This window comes from Anas platyrhynchos, chromosome 5, assembly GCF_047663525.1.
Source record: "Anas platyrhynchos isolate ZD024472 breed Pekin duck chromosome 5, IASCAAS_PekinDuck_T2T, whole genome shotgun sequence".
Lineage (NCBI taxonomy): Eukaryota > Metazoa > Chordata > Aves > Anseriformes > Anatidae > Anas > Anas platyrhynchos.
Genome location: NC_092591.1, coordinates 49,377,140 through 49,400,887, shown reverse-complemented (window position 1 = coordinate 49,400,887; position 23,748 = coordinate 49,377,140). Strand labels below are relative to the sequence as shown.

The following is a 23,748-nucleotide window of genomic DNA, read 5'->3' as shown; positions in this document are numbered from 1 at the left end:
TGACAGCTGGAGCTGTGGTTATGGCTGAAGAGTGAAGAGAAAAGGGGGAAGGGAGAAGAGGCCATGGGGGTGGAAGAACAGAGGGCAACCTAAGATGCCAAAAGGATTTGGATTGCTTCACTTCTTTCACAGACTTCCACATAAAAACACATAGTCCTCTGGGGTTTAATGAGAGAACATTCTCAATATTTCCAAATCATCATGGGAATGTCAGTTGTGGTCAAACTGTGGTTGGCCAAACACCACATGTAATATGAAATGTGTTTTGCAAAATTGAGTGAGGGGAGAACAGGGTGCTTATGTTTTTTTTTTTTCTTTTCTTTTCTTTTTTTCTCTTTTTTTTTTTCTCTTTTTACCTTCCTTTCCCCAGTTTAAACCATGAAAGAGAGAATTAAATTTCTAGTCAGTTGAAAGTTGCTGAATATCTGGACAATGGGACAAAATTCAGGAGAAAAAATAATTAAGCTACGCATTTCAACTATTTTTTCTTGGAAAGTTAATACTGCTTTTTCAGTGTGTGTAATATCAATCTTCAGTTCAATTCCATTGTTATGGATTACCAATTCTGTTCATTATTTTTTAAACTTGCCTATGAAGACCTATTTCAAAGGCTGTAAAAGTCAGTGGACACAGTGCTGGTAATTTAGGTGGCACCTGAAGGATAGTCCCTTACCGAGCTTTTTGGTTTTCCTAAGTTTCATCTTATGAGATTCCAGATTAATTGCCATTGAATGCCTCTGCACAGAGCCACCTTTCATTTACAAAATCAGTCATGCTCCTTTCCAAATGGAACTTGTGCCTTCTATTAGCTCTTAACTGCTCAGTAAGGGAGTTATGTTTTACTTATTCCCCCCTTTGTTTAGTAGGAAAATTAACTTCTTGTAATGGTGTCAACATATATTTTCTCTTCCTACTTTTATTCAGACTCTCTCCATGAGCATTCAATGTCTCCAGGTTCTCTTAGGAGGAAGCAATTCTTGCAGAGTTCCTGCAGAGTGATTTTGAAGCATGCACAACAGTGGTGCTATGCAGCAGTGACCTATGTGGGAGTTCTACAAACAATGAAGGGATTAAATAACAATTTTGATATAGCTCATTTGGAAACTGAACTCTGAGCCATCATGGGATTTCAGTACCTGTTGAATATTTCCACGGTCTACAACAAATTCTTAATTTATAATAGAAACTGCTATTCCAGCAGAGACTTAAGTTCTTGTGTGCCATGAAGAGAAATGGACTCCTATGTTTAAATACGACTGTAACGCTCAAATGATTTTCAGGCCTCAGGCAATTGTAATCTAAACTTAATGTTAGGCTCAGCATTTTTAGTGCTATGACCTTATGCAATGAAAAGCTGAAGACTTAAGTGACAGCAGCGGAATTTGTGAGTGCTTTAATGTTTTAAGGTTAATTTCTGTGACTCTGCTCTTATATTCTGGCTACCTTACATAAAAAGTGAAGTTGTCTCAGATAAAATTCAAATCTGGAAATAAATGAAAACATGCAGGCATGTTGGATGGTTTCAGGACAACTGAAGAGTTTCTCATACAGTAGCTGTGTAGGCTTTCTGTCTACAACCCCCTCTGTAGGTGCAGACAGCAGGTTTTGAAAGGAGATATGTAAGGTATGTTACAACGTTATGTGGATCAAATCTGGATCATCATCTATAGTACTACAGTTTGTCATCACAACAAGAAGGAGGTGCAAATGCTCTTTGAAAGGCTAACACACTGGATCTGATGCCTTGCTTAAACTTCATTTCTAGGAAACAAGGAAAGTAGTGAGCAGATGGGAAACAGTGGCAAAACAGTTGTAGCTTCTCAAGCATTCTGCCTGCCTCAGAGCCATGAAAAGGCAGGAAAGGCTTAGGGTGGGAAGTGGGAAAGAAACACAGTCCCTTCTAACAGAACAAATCATAGATCTCCCTCTTTATATTCATTCTTCCTGCCCTCCTGCCCCCAGCCATAACTCAAGCCTGTTTCTCCCTTTACCATTCCTTCCTATCTTTCCGTTAACCCTGCCTTTCATATGCCAGGAGAGGTCCAGAGCCATTCAGATTTTGTTGTCTTCTTTTTTAAGGTGGTCAGATTTAGTAGGTGTCTGGCAGCTTAGATCCTCTGTTATCTGTCACTCAAAATGTTTTAATTGGAAAGCTCTGGGATTCCATGTGTTTCATTTTGAGCTCACGGTCACTGAGCAAAGTGTTGGAACTGTCGTGAGTTTTTGATTCAAGTCAACCATCAAACTATGATAACTTGAGCTGGACAGCCCATCCTGAATAACAAGCCTTATTATAGAGTTGCTGCTGTGACTGATCTTAGAGGTGCCTGCCTTTTGGTGCTAAATAAATTATATCTATGTGTAACATGCAATCCGTGAAGCACCATTTGTGAACCATCTGGACAAAGGAGCAGTAGCAATATGGATCAAGTATTTAACATAGTTTTCACACCAGAGTTGTGCTGAAGACTCCCAGGACTTTGTGACACTTGGAACTATTGAAAAACAAACTTATTTTTGGAAGAAGGGGTAAGAGGTTGTGGAATGCATGTCTAATCCTTTAAAAATATAGTTTCCTGGAATTTCAAGATAAATTTTTTTAATTACTTCCTGATCTCCCATATTACATTTGGTCTGTTTCCATTCTTATCCTTTCTTTTTATTGCTTTCAGATCCAAACTGTTACCAAGAAAGTGTTGGTGCCACCACCCATTGAAGAACCACCAAATGTTACTGATGCTGCCTTTGCTATCATGAATGAGACACTGCGCGAAGCACCAGAAGCCCAGCTGGTCATTAAGAAGGGACTGGAATTTAAGGATGGCATGAATGTCCTGGGTAGGGAACCTTTTTGCCTGTCAAATATGTACATCATATGCATGACACAGTTTTTGGCTGTGACTGGGTAGTCGGTGTTGTCTGATCTGCTTCTCAGTGCAAGTTTAGTCTCCACAAATAATCATCATAAAATGTTATCACCTACCGGCTGCCCTTTGGTCTTTGAGATGAAAATCAAATGGTCTTAGTAGAACTATGGCTATATCATAGAAACAACCAAGAGAATTATTCTGAATTGGCAGCTTTACAGGTATTGTTTGGAGCACTGTGGGGAAGCATGTAGGAGGTACGCAAAATATCCTTTCATCCTACAAATAGCCTACCTAGACTAATACTAATGCATATTGGCAAAACAGTATGGGGGAGAGCTTCAAGAGCCTATGCTCTACCCACCCCCTGATGCATTTGAGCTCAGTTGTTTCCAGTAGGTTTCTTGGGCAAGTTGAACTAGATTTTGGCTTGAGGCACAGCCTGAAGTGAGAGGTGGGGTGTGCACCACACCACCCAAGAAAAATCCCAGAGAGGCTTGACACATCTCTGAGTCACAACTCCCTCTCTCTTTCATCTTGGCTGCTGACCTTTACCAGCTGCACATTATGAACAACTGCCATTGTGCCATCTTGTCTGTACAAGCCGGCATGTGGGGGTGGTATGAAGGTTTTGCCTATCTCCTACTCCTTCCTGAAGCACCTGTTCAAACTGGGGCGGGGGTGTGGGGGAATGAAGAGTTGCCACACAGCTCCTATTTTCTCCTCTGTGCCTAGACTCAGTTTTATCAGCTCGGAAAGGAGTGCTCCACCTTCACCTTCTTTGTGGATGTGGGTGAAGATGGTCACAAATTAGCCCTCAATTTGTACCACTCATCAGCACGCCTACATTTGGAGATTCATGTGCTCTGGGGCAGCATGTTCACAGGGCTGAGGCCCACACCCGTGTTTACAGGCACTCTCCTCAGAGTGGGACAGTACGTGGCAGTACCAATTCCACTGCTTTACCTCAATGCTAGGCCATCACTTTTTAGTGGCAAATGGCCCTTTACAGACCCCTTAAAGCTGATGAGCTGTTCCTGCTGAGACAGTGGCTGCTGTGCCTGCAGATCTGCTCCAGGTGTTGGTGAGCATGTTGGTAGTGGCTGCTTCGCTCAGACACAGGCGAGATAGCATCAGTAAGCTTATCTGAGATGATTGGTTTCTCTGGGAAGCAGCTTGCTCTGCAAGAGCCAGAGCTACTGCGCTGTGCCTGCCTCAAAGATGCCTCGTTTCACTCTGCCTCTGTGGGCAGAGGTGCTGCTTTAAGGTGCTGATCGATGTTCTGCACCCTGTGTGAGGCAACAGCTCAGTGTTCATGCTGTTACCATCACCTGCTTTTTTTTTTTTTTTTTTCCTTAGAACTCTTTATTTTGTGCTAAAATGAAGCAGTATTTCTGATGTGAGAGATGTATTACATTTAGTGTGGGATTTGAGTTGTGCTGGTCCCATCATGGATAAAAAAAAGAGCTAGAAAGCTGAATAAAACTCCTACAGGAAGGAAACGCACAGCATTAAAACTATAGTTTAGGTGGGATATATGCTGCAGTGTTTTGACTAAAGACTCAAATGTTGCAGAGTTTGCTTGCTTTTTTTTTTTTTTTTTTTTTTTTTTCTCGCCCCCCCTTTTTTTCCCCTCTTTTTAATGAAGAAATGAAAATGTTGGGGAAATGCCATCCAGCTTGCATAAACTGTGCAAACCGTGCAGACTCCTGCAAGTATGAGCCAACTTGACTTTTCTGACTAATGTAGCAACTGGTTTGGAAGTAACAGAACAAAAACACCTACAAACATTTTCTGATGCACAGTCTGAATTCCAGGAAGTTACTTGGTCTTTGACTAAAAAGCTTTTCATCATTTCTCCATGCTCTGCAGCACACACACATACATTTCACTTCCCTCTTTAAGGACTCAAAAGAAATATCTTGGTGCTAGAGAATGACCTTATATTCAGTGGAATGGATATTTAAAATAATAAAAAAAAAGATGTTAAACCCAATGTGAAGATATGGGACAGGCTGTCTTTTCCCAGAATACCGGTAGCTAAAATTCCCTTCTTTAGAATGCTTTTGTATCCTGATGGGTTTTTCCTCAGGAATTTCCCAGATGGGTTCACACATTTGATAATACCGTACTCATACTGTGTTTGAAAGTTTACCCTCAAAACAATTCCTTTCTGGACACTGAAAATTGCTGGAAGTTAAAGGTTAGCTTTGGAAACACAGCTCAAAAGGAATACATGACAGGCACACTGAAAGTCTAACAGTCTGACATATTATCATAACGTAGTCATTTAATGGGGTCTAATCCTACTCATACTGAATCTATTATTAGATATCCACTGATGCTGGTTTCAGTGAGGGCAATCTGTTTAATATGAATTCTGTGTGGTTTAGTTTAAAGTGCAGTACCCACCTTCTCCTCCCACCCCTACCTTCTTCATTTAAGGTGGGTACCCCTGGCCTGTGAAAAGTGTGTTCTGGGACTTCAAATTACAAAACTGACTAGTCTGTAGGTTGACTCTGCCATTTTTATTTTTTTTTTTAAGCTTGCCAAAAATGCTTTTGGTCTCTAGTGACTGTTTTAGCAACAAAGAACAGTCGTGGTGTGGTGCTGTGTTGACTCTCCGATTTGCCAGGGGCTATGAGGTTTCTAGCAATTGCATGGCACTGAAAAGATTAGGGTATAGGTATTTTTTTACTGATCAGATCAACTCAGAAAAAAAAAGAAAAAAACATAGTTCCAATTTCAATTGGAATGTAGTAAAATATTAGAGTAAAGGATGTTCTTCTGAATATGATCATGAAAGTTGAGGGTGAGATCATGTTAAAAAGACCGAAGAGATGTGCAATGCACTATAATCATTCTGAAAAATTGATTAGCAGGTAGTATGAAGACATTGATTAGGTACAAGAACTTTCTAAAAATGTGTTTTTACTTGCTTTTCTTTGTGTTGCATTTTTTTTCCCTATAGGTTTGATAGGATTCTTTATTGCTTTTGGCATTGCTATGGGGAAAATGGGAGAACAGGCCAAGATGATGGTGGATTTCTTCAACATTCTGAATGAGATTGTAATGAAGTTAGTAACTATGATCATGTGGTAAGTTCAAAGTCCTATCTTCTAGAACAACAACAGCAACAAAAAAAGATTTAAATAATCTTACAAGACCCTTATATAGCATGTAGTGAACACGGTTTGTTAGTAAACAATGGAATGAAATACTTGGGTTTTTAAAGCCTTAACCGCTATGTTAGAACCAGAACAGCTTTATTTCTATTTGCTGAGGACTATTTAGGAATGATTTTGAAATATTTCTGAAGATGACAGGTTTTGTTCTTTGTTTACTAAAATCCAAGGCATGCAGGTACCGGCAAAGACCTTCAAATGCCACATTTCTTATTGAAGTTCACTATATAGAAGGACACCTAAGCATACAACACCGCCCCACATTAAGAACATCCAAATCTTCCTGGGAGGTTAGCATAATCCCAGGATATTAGCTAGAAGGTATAATTACAAAGAAGCCTGAAGACATACTTTATTTGCTGTCTTCTGTAATAAAAATACTTTACCAGCAAATAAAATTCCAGTGGCTTTCAGTGATGTATAGCTCCTCCCACCCTAGTTTCTGCAGAACTTGAGTTTTTGAGGCTCACAGCAGTGGGGTCACTGGAAGGTACCCATCCTGTTTTTGAAGTACACCCATCTGTAATAACGGGACCTGGCTTGCCTTCAAGGGAGTGACTTACCCAATTAAGACTGAACCCTTGTTTACATTTCTGGAAGGGGATTCTCTCTCTTTCTCACTCTCTCTCTCTGTTTCTTCTGAGGGCTTCCCCAGAGCTATGTGTACACAGTGCCAAACCTGTCCAGATCACACAAAACCAGTTTTTCAGAACATATAAGCACATTGCTGCATGTGGCATCATACTACTACCTTTGGCACCTCCAAGGTCTTTTAAGAGCAGAAGTAGCCACTCCAATACAATGCATGTGTCCTGGCTCACTGCTTCCTGTGATTCCCAGGTGTCCCTGGAAATTATTCCATGAGTCACAAGGCTGCAATCTACCTTTTCTATGAGGCTTTAGATAGGTAAAGTTTATAGAAAAGGGAGAAGGGTGCCCAAAGCATGAACCTTTAGCATCATCAGTGTTTCAAAGGATATCTTATGCAAGAGTGATGCAGGTAGGAAGAGTGATGCAGATGTGGAAATGCGTCAAACAAAAGAACTTGAAGCAATGATTCCTGTTATATTCCTGTTATGCTTCTGCTTTTCTATAGGGGATCTTGCAACATAAAAAGGCCGTTGCTTTTAATCACAAAGCTCTTCTTCTTTCAGTAGTTATTGTAATTTGCTGCTTTCGACTGTACAGGGAGAGAGACAGTGACTATACTCTCATAACACTACAAGAGAGAGAATTTACTCTTACTTCTCTTAGCACCAGTTGGTATGCCCAAGACTTAATGCCTTACTGAAGTTATAAAGTTTCCGTAGTGGTCAGTGTTGCAATGGCAGGAAGCCATTCACATTTCAAGAAATTCACTGCACTTTTTTTTTTTTGTTTTGTTTTGTTTTTTACTGATGTGCTTTTTATTTCTCTTTCCTCAGTGCTGGGAGCTCCACTTGTTCACCTCTGTCTAGAATTGTTAAAGAAATGCTGTTGCTAGAAGCAGCTTCTGTGTGTGTGTGTTTATAAAGACAACTGCACTTTTTCATGCAGAATTACATTGTTTGGTTTATGACTTCTCTGCACCAAGAGCTGGAACTCCTGTGGTAACTCCAGTAGTTAACAACACTCTCAGGAGCATGGTGTTTAGCTGAAACAAATTAAACAACTCCCTGAAACCTGAACAATGAATTTTCAAAGTCACAAACTAAAAACAACTACTGCAGTACTCTGCATAATGGTGCAAGCCTGTATAACATTATCATGTTATCATAGGATGTTATTCCAGGATCAAAGACTATTCAGGAAAATGCATATTCCATTCAGTGCAATAGAATAAAATAAAGTAGATGTGGAATTTGCTGAAAATGGGCAGTGTTTTTAAAAGAGGTGTGAAAGCTATCCATTGAATTTCCATCACTTCCTGGCCTGGTTCTCAGAGTTGAGCCTGGGAAGCCCCTAGTCTGTCTCCAGTCTATATTAAGCACTAATTTTATGACTGCATGCTGCAAAGACCAGTTCTGTTTATGCTTGTTCTCTTTCTCCAGGTATTCCCCTTTGGGCATTGCTTGCCTCATCTGTGGAAAAATCATTGCAATCAAGGATTTAGAAGTAGTTGCTAGACAACTTGGCATGTACATGGTAACAGTGATTGTGGGTCTTGTCATCCATGGAGGGATCTTCCTGCCTCTGCTTTACTTTGTGATAACGAGGAAAAGCCCCTTTTCATTCCTTGCTGGGATTTTCCAGGCATGGATCACAGCACTAGGCACAGCTTCCAGGTACACTCAAGAAATAACACCTTTAATAAATTTTTTAGCAGGTTATTAGATGCTGTTTAGAAGTGATAAATCTGCTGTTTTGACCTTCACAGTAAAATCATTTTATGCCATTGAATAAAAACTACTTTTTTTTTTTTTTCTTGTATGAAATAAATGGATGAAGGTGTCCTGTGGCTACCAGTTGCTTCCTGTTTTGAAGTATCATGGTAGCAGGCAGCAGAGGCTGTAGTGGGGTTGTAGGATTTGTGTGTATCTGCTGATCTCAGTGAAGATTTCAGTGCATCCAAGACCTTTCCTCTTTGGAAAAAAAATCCATGCGTATATTAAAAACTCTATGCAAAAAAAATCTATGCATATTAGGCTTAAACAGAACCTGGTTCCCAAACAGTGGCAAGGTGTTACTATAACCTTCACTTTATTTTTTCATCCAATTTAGCAGAACAAGGTGACTTTAGTAACAATCTGAGCATATTAGACTCATTGGTAACACACAGACCAGTCTCAGAAAATGGGGTAGGCAACTGAATAACTCCCAGTAATAAACCAATGCTTTGCACTGGGGCAACCTGCAGATTGTCTGTTGATTTTTTTTTTTCCAATGAAATAGTATATTTTATAATAAATGTTTTTCCTCAATAAACACTTTCTTTCTGAAGAAAATAAGAACTTGTTACAATTGGAAAGGTAAAAACAACAAAACCAAATTCAAAACTGACCATCAAAAATCCTGAGCCATCTTGACTTCAGGAACACCTCAACAGAACAGTAACTCATCTGCCTCTGGGTTAAAACTGCTCTGCTGGATGAGAGACTCTGAGGGGACATCACTGATGTGCATATATATCTGATGGGATGGTGTAGAGACGATGGAGGAGGATTCTTCTCAGTGGTGCCCAGTGATAGGACAAGAGGCAGTGGGCACAAATCAAAACACAAGGAATTCCATCTGAACAGAAGAATCTGTTTTACCGAGGTGGTGGTGGAGCACAGGTTACCCAGAAAATTTGTGGAACATCCCTGGAGATATTCAAATCTCAATTGGGCACAGTCTGTGTGCCTTACTCTAGATGCCTCTGCATTGATGAGAGTGGCTGGAATAGGTGAGCTCCAGAGGTGCCTTCCAACCTCAGTAATTCTGCAGTTCTTTCATAAACACCATGGCATTATAGGAGATGCAGTCTGGCCAGGAGTTTGACTAAACCACAATTTCCCTAAGGCTTTTCTGCACTTGAATATTCAAGTTTCCACCTAGATTTTTCATTAACATTTTGCAGTGTGCATACACAACATTTTCAAGTTTGTTTTTTCAGTATGAAGTTTTTTTGTTTTTTGTTTTTTGTTTTCCCTGCTTTGAGGATCACAATGGAACAATGTAGGGGATTCTAAATGGTTCCAGCGTATGGATTTATCTGGGTGCTACGTTTACCACCTGACTGCTGTTGAGATCTGAATTACTGACGGACTGGAAGTGGACCAGTTTGTAGCTCCACAGGCAGATCACCACATGACAACAGTCACCATCATACAGTCTAACCTGGCACTTTGGGGAGCCAGAAATTATTTCTATTCAGGGACCTATTAAGGCCCTCTGTTTGGCTAGGCTGAGAAACCATGGAAGGCATCTATTTACTGTGCTCTTTTAATAAAGAAACCTTGTCTCCATGGTCTGCAAACCTGTCCTTGCTCATGGTGGCAGAACTGAAGGGGGAAGATATTTGCATATCTTTGGAGATACACAAGATATATGCATATATTTGCAGATACTTGCAGTCCCTGCCTGCTGAGCCAGCCAGGGTTCATTACAACACTGTTAACCTATGGCTGATACACACCTTGTGCTGATGATCTCATTTGTGAAAGCAAAGGTAAGGTGGGATTTGTATTTCTGAAGAAAAAGAAACTTATCTGACTGGATTTCAATGTGTGTCAGTCAACTACTTCTATTTCTCTTTTAATAAGATGTGGGAACAGCTTTAATGTAGAAGGCAAAGTGATCGTGGAACTGACTTGAAAATTGACAAGCAAACATTAGTTAATGACTCACCAGATATTTTCCACTATTTACTATAAATATAGCTGTTAGAGTTAACCTATGGGTGAATACTACATTGCTTTTAGAAACTATAAATTGTCTCTGATTTGGCTAAAAAACGCAGAATATTCAACACTTGATTAACTCCAATTAAAACCACAGTAAAATAAACCCTAAATGCAAATATATTTCTAAATATGCTAGAACAAATGAATGGTAATGTGTATCTGGTTTATTGGCAACTGCTAAAAAAATCACCTCTCTAAACAAAGAATGGTCTGATCATTTGAGTACAAGTTGGGGATCTACAAGCCTATGTCTTCTAAGTCCTGTTTCCAGAGAAGTGGAACAAGGAGTCATTTAAAAAGTGACTTAGGTCCGTCTGCCAGTATAGAAGGGTTTGAGTTTCCAATAAATCTCATGTGATGTATATCAACCTCATGTGCTTGTTCCAGACAGCTGAAGACATTTATTAGGGCACTACATATTTATAGTTAGGTACCTAATCATCCTTCAATCTGCCTTTTCCTTGGTTTAATTATCTGTAAAATGGAAAGATGACAGTTTTTGTACCCAATAGCATCTCTCTGGTAATGGATGAATGAAAGAGTTGGAAAGACTCTGAAGTTACAAGGCACTAGAAACAATATGCTGTAAGTATTTATCAGAGAAAATTTGGTGAGTCTAGTTCTTTACTCCTTTATAAGAAAAATAGTAATTTTTAGGGGCAATGACACCAGCATTAGTGGTATGTAATGGTGAAGGCCTTTGAGAAATTCTGCCAACTCAGATGAAGACTCAAATAAACCACAACAGATGTGCTCCAGCTGCTTCTGTATGAAACACCAATTAAAAGGAATTTCCCCAGGTCAAGTTTGTTTTCAGAACAGCTTTTCAGGCAGCAACCAACTTCATTTAGTGGTGGACTTGACCTCAGAGATAACACGGAAAAGAAAGGAACCAAAACATGCTCCTGTGTGGCTTTCATACTTGTTGCAGCAAGTCCTTTGCCTGAGGCAGGCAGACCTGCTAGGGAAGGGAAGTAGAAGATATTTGCATCTACAGGGAGTAATAATCATACAGAGAGTATGTTCTGCTTTCAAGAGTATTTTTAGGTGGAGTTTTACTTTAAGGAAGTTAATGTAATAGCCTTAACCATTCCCACAAAGGCAACGCACTGTGGATCTGTGCAAAGAGCCGTTCCCTTTTCCAGCCGTCTTTCCTTTCTTTTCTTATCCTCCAACCATGTTTCATATCCTTTCCTGTCCTCCAATGTTTGGGAACTGCATGGGCTGTGTATGCTATTGCCTGGCTTTTTCCTTCCTTGATGCAGCACTGATTTATCCCTTCAGAGAAAATTTACAGTCAAAGAAATATTTGTCCCTTTGCATGTAGTTCTGTCCATCAGAAAACATCTGGAACTGGTCTTTTTGAACAAAATGCAAGAAATAACTCATTGAGGAGTCTGAAAGCTTCATCTACAATCTCTCAAGCTCTCATCCCTCCTTGAGTCATGTTTGTGTCTTGGCCTCAGTCCCACCTCCAGCTAAATGTAGATGTAATTGAAAAATTGGCCAAGATAGCTTGAATCACAGCTGAAAGTACAAGTAGAAAGTGTAAACACAGAGAGCAGAATTTGACTTTGCTCCCTCATGTATATATTATATTATAACATTGTCTTCTGTACTTATTTGCTTTCTTTCCTTCAGTGCTGGAACATTACCTGTCACATTCCGGTGTCTTGAAGAAAATCTAGGCATTGATAAACGTGTAACAAGGTTTGTTCTTCCTGTTGGAGCAACAATTAACATGGATGGAACTGCCCTTTATGAGGCTGTGGCTGCCATCTTCATAGCACAGATGAATGGAATTGAGCTGGATGGAGGCCAGATAGTTACTGTGAGGTCAGTTCAAAAGACTCATAAGCTTTGTTTCTAAAGACTATAAAATGTGAAGCTTTGGGTTGGATGTCTTCTCAGTGGCTGTGGGAACTGCTATGAAACACATGGATTTGTAATAATGATATGCAAAGGAATGTAATATACATGGGTCCTGGCTCTCTAGTGATGCAAATTTTCCATCATTTGCAGCCTCAATGCACGCTGGTGGTGATTTATGAAGTTTTGCAGTTGACAATACATGATGAAATTCAGCATGCTTTGTCCAATGCTGTGCCTTTTAGTACAGAGGGATGCCCCGAGTGATATATGGGGCATTAACTTTCTAGAATGTACCTGTTTATAAACACTGGAAGAGAAAAATATACCTAAAATTTTATCTATGTCTTGTTTTGTGTGTGTGTGTGTATTTTTTTTTCTTTTTCTGTGACTTTTGTAAACAGTAAAAAACAATGGGCTGACTATAAAGCATCCTGAGAGTGAGATTGCCTGCTGCATGGTCTAGGCACACTCAGGCTTTTTCTCTCTAACCCAGAGAATGTTGGCTCTAATCTTTTCATTTCAAATCATCATATTAAGGACAAAGCTGAATTTTTAGAAAGACAAAGAAAATACCCATTCAAAATGGGTAAGAGTGATTGAAGACTGTTTACTGTAATGGAGTTTTAAGACTCATTAGATGTAGTGACTAATAAAAAACAAAGGCAAAGTCATGACTGCTGCAGCTAAAGTTAATGTACAATGGAAAACTCGATAAAAACACCAGGCCTAACATTTTGAATAGTTAAAATGCAAACCACAAGTGATGGCTGCCAAGTTTGCCTTCTTCCTGTAGTTTTCACCCACCCACCCAACTTTTCTTTTATTAAACCTTTTTAGCACTAAAGAAACTCCTGCATAGGGAAGTATAATTCTATGTTTCTTACCCAGCTATATTATCAGCACATTTTCCATTTCTTTACCTCTTGCCTCAGCCCCTAAAGTAGAAAAACCAAGGTTTCTAAAAGGTGCAGTGCTGCTTCTAATGAAGGCAAATGCTAGACCCTAGTGACTCATATGTCCTGATGAAAATGAGAACAGTAATTTTAGAGGTGCTACTCTTTAAACCAAAATAAGATCAGGGCAATTAAAGTCAGGAATCAGATGTTGGCCAAGAGATTTGCTAAGCCTGGAGCACAGTTACTCCTTTTCCCCTCAGTACCTCTGAGGTGCTGACTCACTAGTGCTGTCTGACCCCGCTATTTTAAGGCTGGGCTCACCAACTCGTGACTTGCATATACTAAGCAGCAGGCACCTCTGGGGTATCTGTAGGAAAAACATTCATTCTCCTCTTCATGTAACAGCACATTTTTGCTGCAATGATATGACAAGAATTATCCCTCTAGGTACCAACACAAATGAATGGGAAGTTATTAGGTTTTGTCTGCCAAACTCAGCATGTGATACTGGAGGTATTCAAACAACCTGGATGTAAACTCACAAATACTCCTTCTCCTTCTCCTTCTCCTTCTCCTTCTCCTTCTCCTTCTCCTTCTCCTTCTCCTTCTCCTTCTCCTTCTCCTTCTCCTTCTCCTTCTCCTTTCTTCCTTCTTTCCTCCTCTTGGCTTATTCTCTGACAAATTTACTTTCCATTCTGCATAGTATTGGCCTGTGATGTTGATATTTGTTATGATCTACGTTATGTTTTTTACAAAGTCCAACATTTGGAACATTGGCATTCACTCTATTGGTCTTCGTCAAGAAAAGAAGAGAGGCTGAAGCAAGTACAGTTTTGGATTTATGAAACAATCAGAAGAATTTTGCATTTTTATGTAGGGTTATTTGTATCTAGGCTTGGTACACTACTGGCTTGTACTATAGGATTTGGATACAATGACTTTTACTCTTCTGCACTCAATAATAACCACTTTCTCTCAACCATTGTCTTACAATTCCATAAAATAAACATAAATGAACTGCCCTGAAAATTCAGCCTGTAGCTACCAAACTGCAGCAAGTCTACATGACCAAAACTCAGGATTCAATAACCCCTTCACTAATGTGTTGGTAGAAATCAGAAAACAAAACAAAACAAAACAAAACAAAACAAACAAACAAAAAAACACTCTCCAGGCCAAAGATTTGAAAGTTGTAACAAACTTACAGAATATAAAACTCTCTAACAACTCTCTCATAGTTCTCACTACAAGCCCCAAATGACCTCCCCAAGATAAGTATTTTTGGAAGAACACAAGCATGAAAAATTATGGCCTAAATTTGCCATGGTTTATTGTACTCTCTTTTAAGGGAAGAACTCATTAAAAATAAGACCTTCCAATTGATCACATGAGTATGCAATGAAAGTATATGTTTCCCTTCCTGCTACTCCCATTTGGTTTTTGTTTTTGCAGTTTGACTGCCACCCTTGCAAGTGTCGGAGCTGCCAGTATTCCCAGTGCGGGACTCGTCACTATGCTTCTGATCCTTACTGCAGTGGGTCTCCCTACCCAGGACATCAGTTTGCTTGTTGCTGTTGACTGGCTTTTGTAAGTTACGGTGACTCCACTGCTTGATGCAGAAAAAATAGTGAATGCTTGTCTGTAATGTTTTTCACCTAGTGATCTTAAAGAACTCTAAGAATTTCTTCTACAGATAAAGCAAAGAAGCAAATAGGCATCTCGGGTTATACAAAATATTATAGAACTACTGAAGTCTGTTTCTGTGAACCGTCTTCTTGTATGAACCTTGGGCCCACATTCATATATTTTAATCTTCTTAATGATGCCACCCTTTCACAGACATAGATCAACTGCAGTTTTCTTATCTCTGTTTTCATCTTTCTGTTTCTTATAGTTCTATGCTAAAATAAAGGATAAATGCTGAATAGGGGGTTCCAAAACCATGCTGTCAACATGTTATTGGGAAATTTGGGCATTTGTATTATAAAATGTTTTGCTTATAGTGGAGAAGTTAAATTTCTTTTTGTACATAAGAAACTAAAATGCTTTGAAGATAGAAACTGTTATAGAGCAGGATATAAAGAAAAAAATCAGAAAGCAAACTAGAAGAATGGTCATTCCACAGCCTGGTTTTACTGACAGATCCTTCAAACTGGAAAGCCCAATTTTCATTTTCAAGGACTTGAGATCCATGTCCATCCATCAAACCAAATGGTTTCAGTGCCATTGCTAGTCTTCTGACAAGAAACAGCTAACCCACAGATAGTTGTCCAAAGCTTTTGTTGTTCAACATATGAATACAGAAGCTGTAAATACAAAGTATATGCTGTGCCATATCTTTTCTTGTGTTGTCATTTGACACTGTAGACATCTTTCCATCACCTATGCAAAGCCAACAGTGACTCAGTAGCCTACTAAGTTGTTCTTGTCTTTAGGAGGTTTTATATTGTCCTGTACTGCTACAGCACAGAATATTCTGCTCAACAGCCATCTCTCCTTTAATATACTTTTATATAGTAAAGAAGTATTTTAATATTGTGCCAGCTGTGGTGCCAGGAAGGGGAGATGTAAGTTTTCTGTACTATTTGTGCATTTTCTCCTACACTTGCAGCCTCAGCTGCTCATTTGCGGTAGCTTTCAATCAGATACACTGCTAAAAATATGCAAGAAGGAATAGAAATGTTGAAAATGTTAAGATGAAATAGATTCTTTTTTTTTTTTTTTTTCCCTGTCATTATCTTTTAACTTATTGAGAAGAATTCACGATCTTGGTCAATCCCCTGACATGACTTCTGAACTGTATTATTATCTGTCTTGTCACTAAGTTGTGACAAATAGCACACAGCTCCTTTTCTGCTTCAGATAAAAATGAAAGAGGAACTTACAGGTTGGGAAGGCAAAGGGAAAAGATGACTTACATATTTTATATATAAATGAATATGATGATATCATGACTCAGAATGGCAAAATGAGGCAGGTTCAGCCGTCAGAGTACAGCTGGCAAAGGGAAAAAATGTGATATTCTGTGGGTTTGTTAAATTTATGAGGTCATGGCTGAAAATAGGAAGGTGGTATAGGAATCTGCAGCTGGTAAGAGCAGCGCAAAAGGGAAGCGGATACTCATTTTAAGTGTATATTTTTACTGGCTCTCAAAGTGAGACAAATAGGTAGGTTTCTGCAGTTGGTAGAAGAATGTGTAAAAGGAGCCTGTGGGTTTTTTTTTGTTTTGTTTTGTTATTGTAGGGAAATATCATTTAAAAATATTCCTGTGGACTGAGAAGCTCTGCCCACACTAGCAAACCTCAGATCTGTAAGTTACCAGCAGCTGTGATCCAGTAGTAGCTGTTGTATTTCAGGCTCAGCTTGGGAATTGTTACCCCTGGCTAATGCAGCCCTGCTTAGAGAAATAAAAACCTCCGTACAGTGGAGCTGTAGCAGCAGTGAATGTAAGTATAGGAAGGCTAGATTGAAAGAAAGCACTCCTGAAAAAAATATTTTATGGTATCTTTCCAGAAGAAATGCCAAACAAAGAACCTTTCAGCTAATAAGGTTGGTTTTGGATCCATATGGCCTGACAATCAGCAGTGCAATTCCAGAGTGACTCAAAAGTGAAAGAGAGAGGAAAAAGGGAAAAGAGATAAAAAAGGAGATGTAAAACTCTTTGTTATGCCACTAGTGCTGTGAAGTTAAGACAAAGTTTGTTGGTGAAAGCGTGATGCTAATTAGTATATGTCAAGGGGTTATAGCTTTGTTTTCCATCTTCTAGTGGTTGTGTTGTGGCAGCCATGATGGTCTAATGAGATATGCAAAAGATGTTGCTCACATTGGTGATGTTAAAAAGGGACAAACAAACCAACTTTTGAATGAGCTTTTAGGCATACAAACCAGATCTATGAATATCTAAAATAAAAATTCATAAAAATGAGTTTTCTTTACTTACAAACATTTTATTCTTCCATTTCTTTAGATCACAAAACAAAATTACAGCAGTATTTATATCAGAATGTAGAAGAGAAAGTTAAGAAAACCTGTGAGGCCTTATTCTAGCCACTTTTCTGGAACAAGCAGAAATATTTTGGAATAGTTCTGTTTATAGCATTTGAATTCTAGTTAGTGAAAGTTTCAAAAATGTCCAAAATGGCCAATTTTGTAAGATTTTAAATATTGCCAATGAAAGAAACTATCAGAACATCAATTGATTTTACAATACCGCCATCATCTGAAACTGCAGTCTTACCAAAACCAGCTTCGCAAGAGTTGGTCATGGTACAACACAAAGCTGACTTTTCATTGGCCTTAAACTTGGCAGTTTCTCCTTCAAATTGGAGCCAGAAGGTTTCTGTATCGATTTCTTCTCAAGCCTCTCCAATATCTAGAGATTAGGTTGCTAAACCTTTCCCCCTCCCACGCATACATACAGAGTGAGTTTTTTCACCAGGCAAGTTTCCCAAGATTTCACAACTCTCACAGTTTTCTCAATTTAAAACTAAGTACAGCACAGCAGTGACATTTAATAGAATAGTAATTATATGGCAACAGCTGGAATGAAACAAGCTTCTTTTGCTCCAGCTAGAAGCTGGCTACCTTCCAAATGGGAGACTGACAAGCTTAGCAAATACCATTGCCCAACCTCAAATACAGTGGTATTTTGCAGTGAGGAAAGAGGAGTTAGAGAAAATGGGCTTGGGCCGCCATTCCAGTATTTAAAGCATCTACCTTTGTTCAGTAGTTCGGAAAAAGATTGCTTGAGTTCTCACTTAGTTCCTTGGCTTAGATCTAAATTCAGAACATTTGTACCTAGTCAACATCTAATGTTACAAACAGGCCTCAAATGAATTGAATTAAACTGTAGAAAACCAAAGCTCTTTCCTACAACAGCTTAGAGGTAAGGCAAGTTAAACACCTCACCAACTCTTTGTCTTAGCAGGTGTGCTAAGATTTTAATCTCCTTTCCAAAATCTAGTAAGGTTGATACACCGGGTTTTCAAGCTTTCAGGGAGCAGAAGCACCTTTTTTGCATAGAAGATTACTATTTAGATACTATGACATTAATGGCAAGAGGGCCTGTTACATTTCCTCTTCTTTCTATTCCTCTTGCCAACGTTGGCAAGCTTCCAGTTCTTATTTATGCCAGTTGGTAGAAATCGGGCATTAATATTTATCAGGATTTCTTCCCAGTAATTCCAAAGCACATTCTTACCAGATGTTGAGTTGGCTTTTGAGAGATAACTTTGACTTTCCTTCCCATTGTTCCTCTTGGGATCTGTTATGGACAGCACAGAAGTAGCTGTATTGGGCAATTGACTAGACTGCAGCTTTCCTATATTAATTTTGTTTACATCGTTCCAGCATTGCTGGAATTATTTGGTGGACTGTTTTTAACAGAAGAGTAAATACAGTCTTCTTGCTTCTCTTCAAGGTGTCCTTAGCCCCAAAAGATGACAATGGCACGTTGGTGCTGATTCCTGACAGCTGAGATTTTGTCTGGTTGTAAGAAAGTTTGTTTACTTCAGCTCACTCAGTATAGGATGTTCTGCAGTAGTGTGCAGTTTGTGTTGCTGAATCTCTTGGCTAGTAATTCATGAATATGGGCTGAAACATCTCCTCAAATGACCCATTCAAAATGTAAATCATGCCTCAATTATATTTATGTATTCTCTCCTCCTCATTTTTTGGGCAACTTTTACACTATCCCGTATCTGGCATCAATGCATCCTTTCAGAATTTAATGGTACTCATACAAATTAAAATTAAGCAGGTGTTCTTGTGGAGCTATATGGCAGGGTACAGTATATTTGATGGTCTTAATTAAAAGTAACTCTTGGAAAGTCATATTTTCCTATTCTGCAACTCTGTTTGGCTTTAAAATGTTCTTCACAGGCATGGGATGAGATCTGTAAAGCACTTCATTCATGTGAAGCAAAACTGGAAGGATGTTTTTCTTCTATGGATTTTTTTTTTCCTTTTGGTTAAAAATAAAAATGGTCTGCTTCAGCTAAGATATAACACCAAACCCATTAGCTCTTCACATCTAGCTGGCAGGTTTAAACAATTTCAAATTGTGCAATGCAGCCTGTCTGCGGTAGGAAAGATAGCAGGAGCTCACAGTCCTGCAGTTCTCTGCAAGACCATTGACCTTTTTTGGGAGGTTTTGGGCAGAACTCTGCAATGAGGGAAAATCCACAACCATGACTTCACTGCCGGCAGACAGAGTCACACTGTAAACGCAAGGCAGGAGTAAGGCAGCACGTCTGTCCGACGTCAGTCTGTCGGGAAGTGCCAAGAGACGTATTTCTCTGTATTGGAGCACGTGGGCCTCTGGCACCTGTGCACAGTGAGGGGCACTTGCTACTGGAGTGCTGTCACGGGCTCATCATTTTTTAGGCTGTGACCTATATTTGGCTGGCTCATCTGTTGAGTGCTGGCATACGGTCGTGTGGGCGGGCATGCTGCCATGCTGACAGATGACCATCTGTAAAGATGATGCCAGGAGAGGAGCTACGATAGCCTGAGCTTTATGGAGATATTTCAGGCATTTCTTCCCAGTAGTGTGCTTGTGTGCTTGCTGAGAGTAAGGGGAGAGGCCATTTGTTAATCTGTCCCAGCAATCAGAACACTTCATCAGATCCAAAACCCTTTTCTCTGGCTGCGTTAAGTAAGTTAAGTGCCCTGATAAATTAAAATTAAACAAAGGGCAATGATGTGAGCCTGGCACCCTGACACTGAAACCTCCAGCTCCAGAAGCAGGCACTGGGGAGATTTCAGTGAAGCACAGCTCTTCAGTTTGGCTATGTCCCCTCTGCAAGCTCCTTGCCAAAATCCATGAGTGTGAGCAGCTGAGACATGGGAGTTTGCACATCCTTCCTGTCTGTACAAGTCCCATGGGAAAGCAAGCTTTTCCAATTTCACTTGAAAGCCACCATCTTTTTATTCTAAAGATGACTTAAATTTTCTGAAATAAATGCAGTAACTGTGACTTTAACAGGGCTTTCAGGCCCCACTTTTTCTTCTTCTCATGCCATTCAGCCTTTTGCTTCTTTTGTAGGGACCGGATGAGAACGTCAGTCAATGTAGTGGGGGATTCTTTCGGTGCTGGCATCGTCTACCACCTTTCCAAAGCAGAACTTGACAGCATTGATTCTCATCATAAAGGGCACGAAGACATTGAAATGACCAAGACTCAGTCAATCTATGACGACATGAAAAATCATAGGGAAAACAACTCAAACCAATGTGTTTTTGCAGCTCACAACTCAGTCATAGTAGATGAATGCAAGGTACCTTTCACATTTATGGATATTGAGACATGTATATAGCACTGCATGCTTGATTTTATTTTTATTTTTATTTTATTTTTTAACCTGCATGTATTTTTCAAATTGTTCCGCAAATAACAAAGTGACAACAAGCTTCATGAACCCCAGACGTTTTTAATGAGTTTGAGCAGTTCAAAAGATGTTTTTTGGCTCTCTTCTTAAAAGTTGTCATTTGAGGAGAAAAATCATGTACCTTGTTTACATATGAAAAGGCAAGATGCAGCGTATTATGGAATATGCCAAGACACCGAGAACATGGCATCACCTTCTATGGACATTTACCTAATTTTCTTTGGCAACAAAGAACTTACTTGCCAACTCAAATGAAGGGTATCTGCAATCCAAATATAGGTGTAGTCATTTGCTGACTGCCTTCCATGATATGCTGTTCAGATGGACGTGTTGAATGCACTTTAGCATCAGAATGCTCCTGCACTCATACAGCATGCTTATGCTTTGCTTTCATCATTGTTCCTGGGTCATTAAGACACGAATATCGTATTTTCTCTCTAATCCTTGCTGTAACTAACATGGATTACTAATAGTAATGATATTACTGTTTGATTAGAGTAAAGTGAGCTTGAGAAACCCCACCAGTTGAAGGAGAAAATGGTTGGGATGGCTAGTGGCTAGAGGTTTGCAAAGCACCCACCACTAGGACAGGGCAGTTTAATGTCGAGAGAGTTTTTAATTGAAAAGGAGGAGTAAGAGGCCAAAACAAGCTGGATCTTTTCATTTCATAGTATTTATATATATATATGTACTTATATATATATATATACATTACATATAGTGGTCTGTAAAACAGCGAGCCTACCTTAGCCAATCAGATTCTCTTGCATCTTTCAGTTGAAAAAATTGAGCCACTTTCTAACTGTAAATGCCTACAGTAAGTCCTTTAGCAAATCACCGTATATATTGGAAATATAAGTCCTGTTCTACCACTTTCACCTATCTCCACCCTGTCTGGAAATGTTCTTTAGAATTAATCTTCTTTTCCAATGCTTATTTCTAGATAATGTCAGGCCAAACCTGAATTTCTAGGGGACAAATACTGAATTCAGGAAAAAAAGTCAAACAAAAATAACACAAAAAATCATCCAACTTATTCCTTTTTTTTTTTTTTTTTCCCAAATCTTCCACGTTTTTGATAAAGTGATTTTTTACAATGAAATCAAACATTTTGTTCTGATATGCCTCTTCCCTTCTTCTTCAAACCTATTCTTTCCTGTGAGAAAAATGAAAGAAAAATTATTTTAAAATTGAATGAGAATACCTGTTTGCCTCAAATTAAAAAGTCATTAATTTGCATGTCTCAGAAAAGGAAAGGAAACTTAAGAGATAAAATCTTGAAGGAAGGAAGAAATTCACTGAAAACAAAGATCTTATTCAATAAAAGATTTTATTCTCATTAAAAATAAGCAATACCACCAACAACTCACTTTTTGATTATTTTGAATATTTATGTTAGAAAACTTTTTCAGTGAAATAGAATATTCTAATTTCAGTGAGTTTAAGAGAAATTCAGCTACCACAGATCATTCTGAAACATCTGATTGGTTTGTGGAGCTGCATACTGAAAATATCTCCTTCCAGTCTCTCAGAGATCCAAGCCAAACTAGAAAGTAGTAACTCTTTGATACAGTATTTACTGTACTTTCTTTTCTCCTTCAGTTTCTCTTATCATTCCATCAGTTGAGTCATTGGTTTAACTCAGAGACACAGACGTATTGTGCAGTAAGTCATCCTAAGCACACCCTTTAGTAGAAATCTGGGACCAATGATGCATGAGCTTGAAGGGTTTTGACCTTTTCCGTTGCTTTAGGTTTTCTCTGCTCAGGATCTCACTTTGCACTTTTAAACTTGTGAAAAGAACCAGGATTTACTGCATTGAGCACAAGACCAACTTTGAGCGGGTCACTTGTCTGTTTGCAAGCTGCCAAAAGGATGTGATGTTACAGTCCACTTTATAAGCTATGAATGCATGCTGACATTTGCAAAGCATTTGGATCATGTTGAAGTGGTCTACAGATAATTGTTAGAGTAGCAAAATCAACTCAGCATAGGATTTGGGGATTTGAAACATCCAGTTGTTAAATGTGAAGAGAAATACCTTCATCCTGTCAAATGCACTGGTGGGGTAAAAAGTTCACTGCAACTCTGATCAGTTTTGAAAAGCTAATCTGCTAGCATGTCCTTTCTATTTACTTTCTGTATTATACTCCATGTATAGTGCTGGTAGTTTATAATTTTGCATGGTCAATGTATATTTTTAATAAGTAGTGTACCTTTATATTGGGGTAGAGTGGTTGTTACTGCATGATATTTTTGTATTTTTTTATTATCACATTTCACATGACTCTATGTGATTTTCATTTCTGAAAAAGCTGTTCATTCCTGTATTTGCATGATTTCCCCCTTCAACTATCTAAGAAAAAGCTTGACTTTATTTGAAAATCAGTGCATTTTGTCATATTTCCATGTCCCAATGCTTCCATGCATCCAGTTTATCCAGCATGGGGATTTTCAGCTGTGTCTTTAAGTTTTCATTTGAAGCCGAGGATGTTAACCTACAAGGTAAGTTAGGAAAGATTGAGCCATCCACTTGGCATTAAATGAAGGGTTCTCTCACAGTTATGCAGACCTAGATTATTTTTGTAAAGTTAAACTGGTATTTTACTTTTTCTCTTCCCTTTTTAAAGTCACTTGGCTGGCGCTATCTTTGTTGAAGTGCGGATTTATTTATATCCATTTCTGCTATGCAACATATTGGCCGGTGTTTACCATGAGTTGGTAGATCACTATACGTCTTCTACCGTACTTATAAACTAAAAAATGTAGCACAGATCTTTACAAACAAGAGTGACAATTTGCTTTAATTTGTATGAGACAAACGTAGCATTGCTATGAATTTTTGGCCCTACTATAGGCATAATCTTACATACTTATATACTACAAGAAATAGTTATACAATGAAAATTGCTTTCACAACGTATCTTTTCCTCTATTTCTTTAAAGGTTGTGTAATTATAGGTGAGTTTGTATAGATATATATATTTGATTATTCCTGCCTTGCACATTTTTTATTTCCTTACATCAGCTATCTTGCTTTGTGAGGGAACTTTACTGAAAAAATAACAACTTTCTACATAGAAAAAAAACAACAAAGAAACAAAAACATAACCAAACAAAAACCGTTTATGAAATAACCCAGAAAAATCAATAGGAGATAGGTGTGTAATCTGAAG

The 23,748-nt window shown here is 38.7% G+C and overlaps 1 protein-coding gene across 3 annotated transcripts in view; it reads left to right on the top strand.

The window, feature by feature from the left end:
* The window catches only part of SLC1A2 (solute carrier family 1 member 2), a 92,544-nt gene that overhangs the window by 59,508 nt on the left and 9,288 nt on the right, over positions 1-23,748 (top strand). For 2 of the 3 annotated variants that reach the window (XM_072039029.1, XM_027457784.3), the window contains exons 5-10: positions 2,673-2,838; positions 5,839-5,965; positions 8,083-8,316; positions 12,058-12,252; positions 14,637-14,771; positions 20,230-20,461. In XM_072039029.1, coding sequence (XP_071895130.1) covers positions 2,673-2,838; positions 5,839-5,965; positions 8,083-8,316; positions 12,058-12,252; positions 14,637-14,771; positions 20,230-20,461 — 1,089 coding nt within the window. Of the gene's footprint in view, positions 1-2,672; positions 2,839-5,838; positions 5,966-8,082; positions 8,317-12,057; positions 12,253-14,636; positions 14,772-20,229; positions 20,462-23,006; positions 23,078-23,748 lie in introns of all 3 variants that reach the window. The other variant, XM_072039030.1, reaches the window with a different exon arrangement.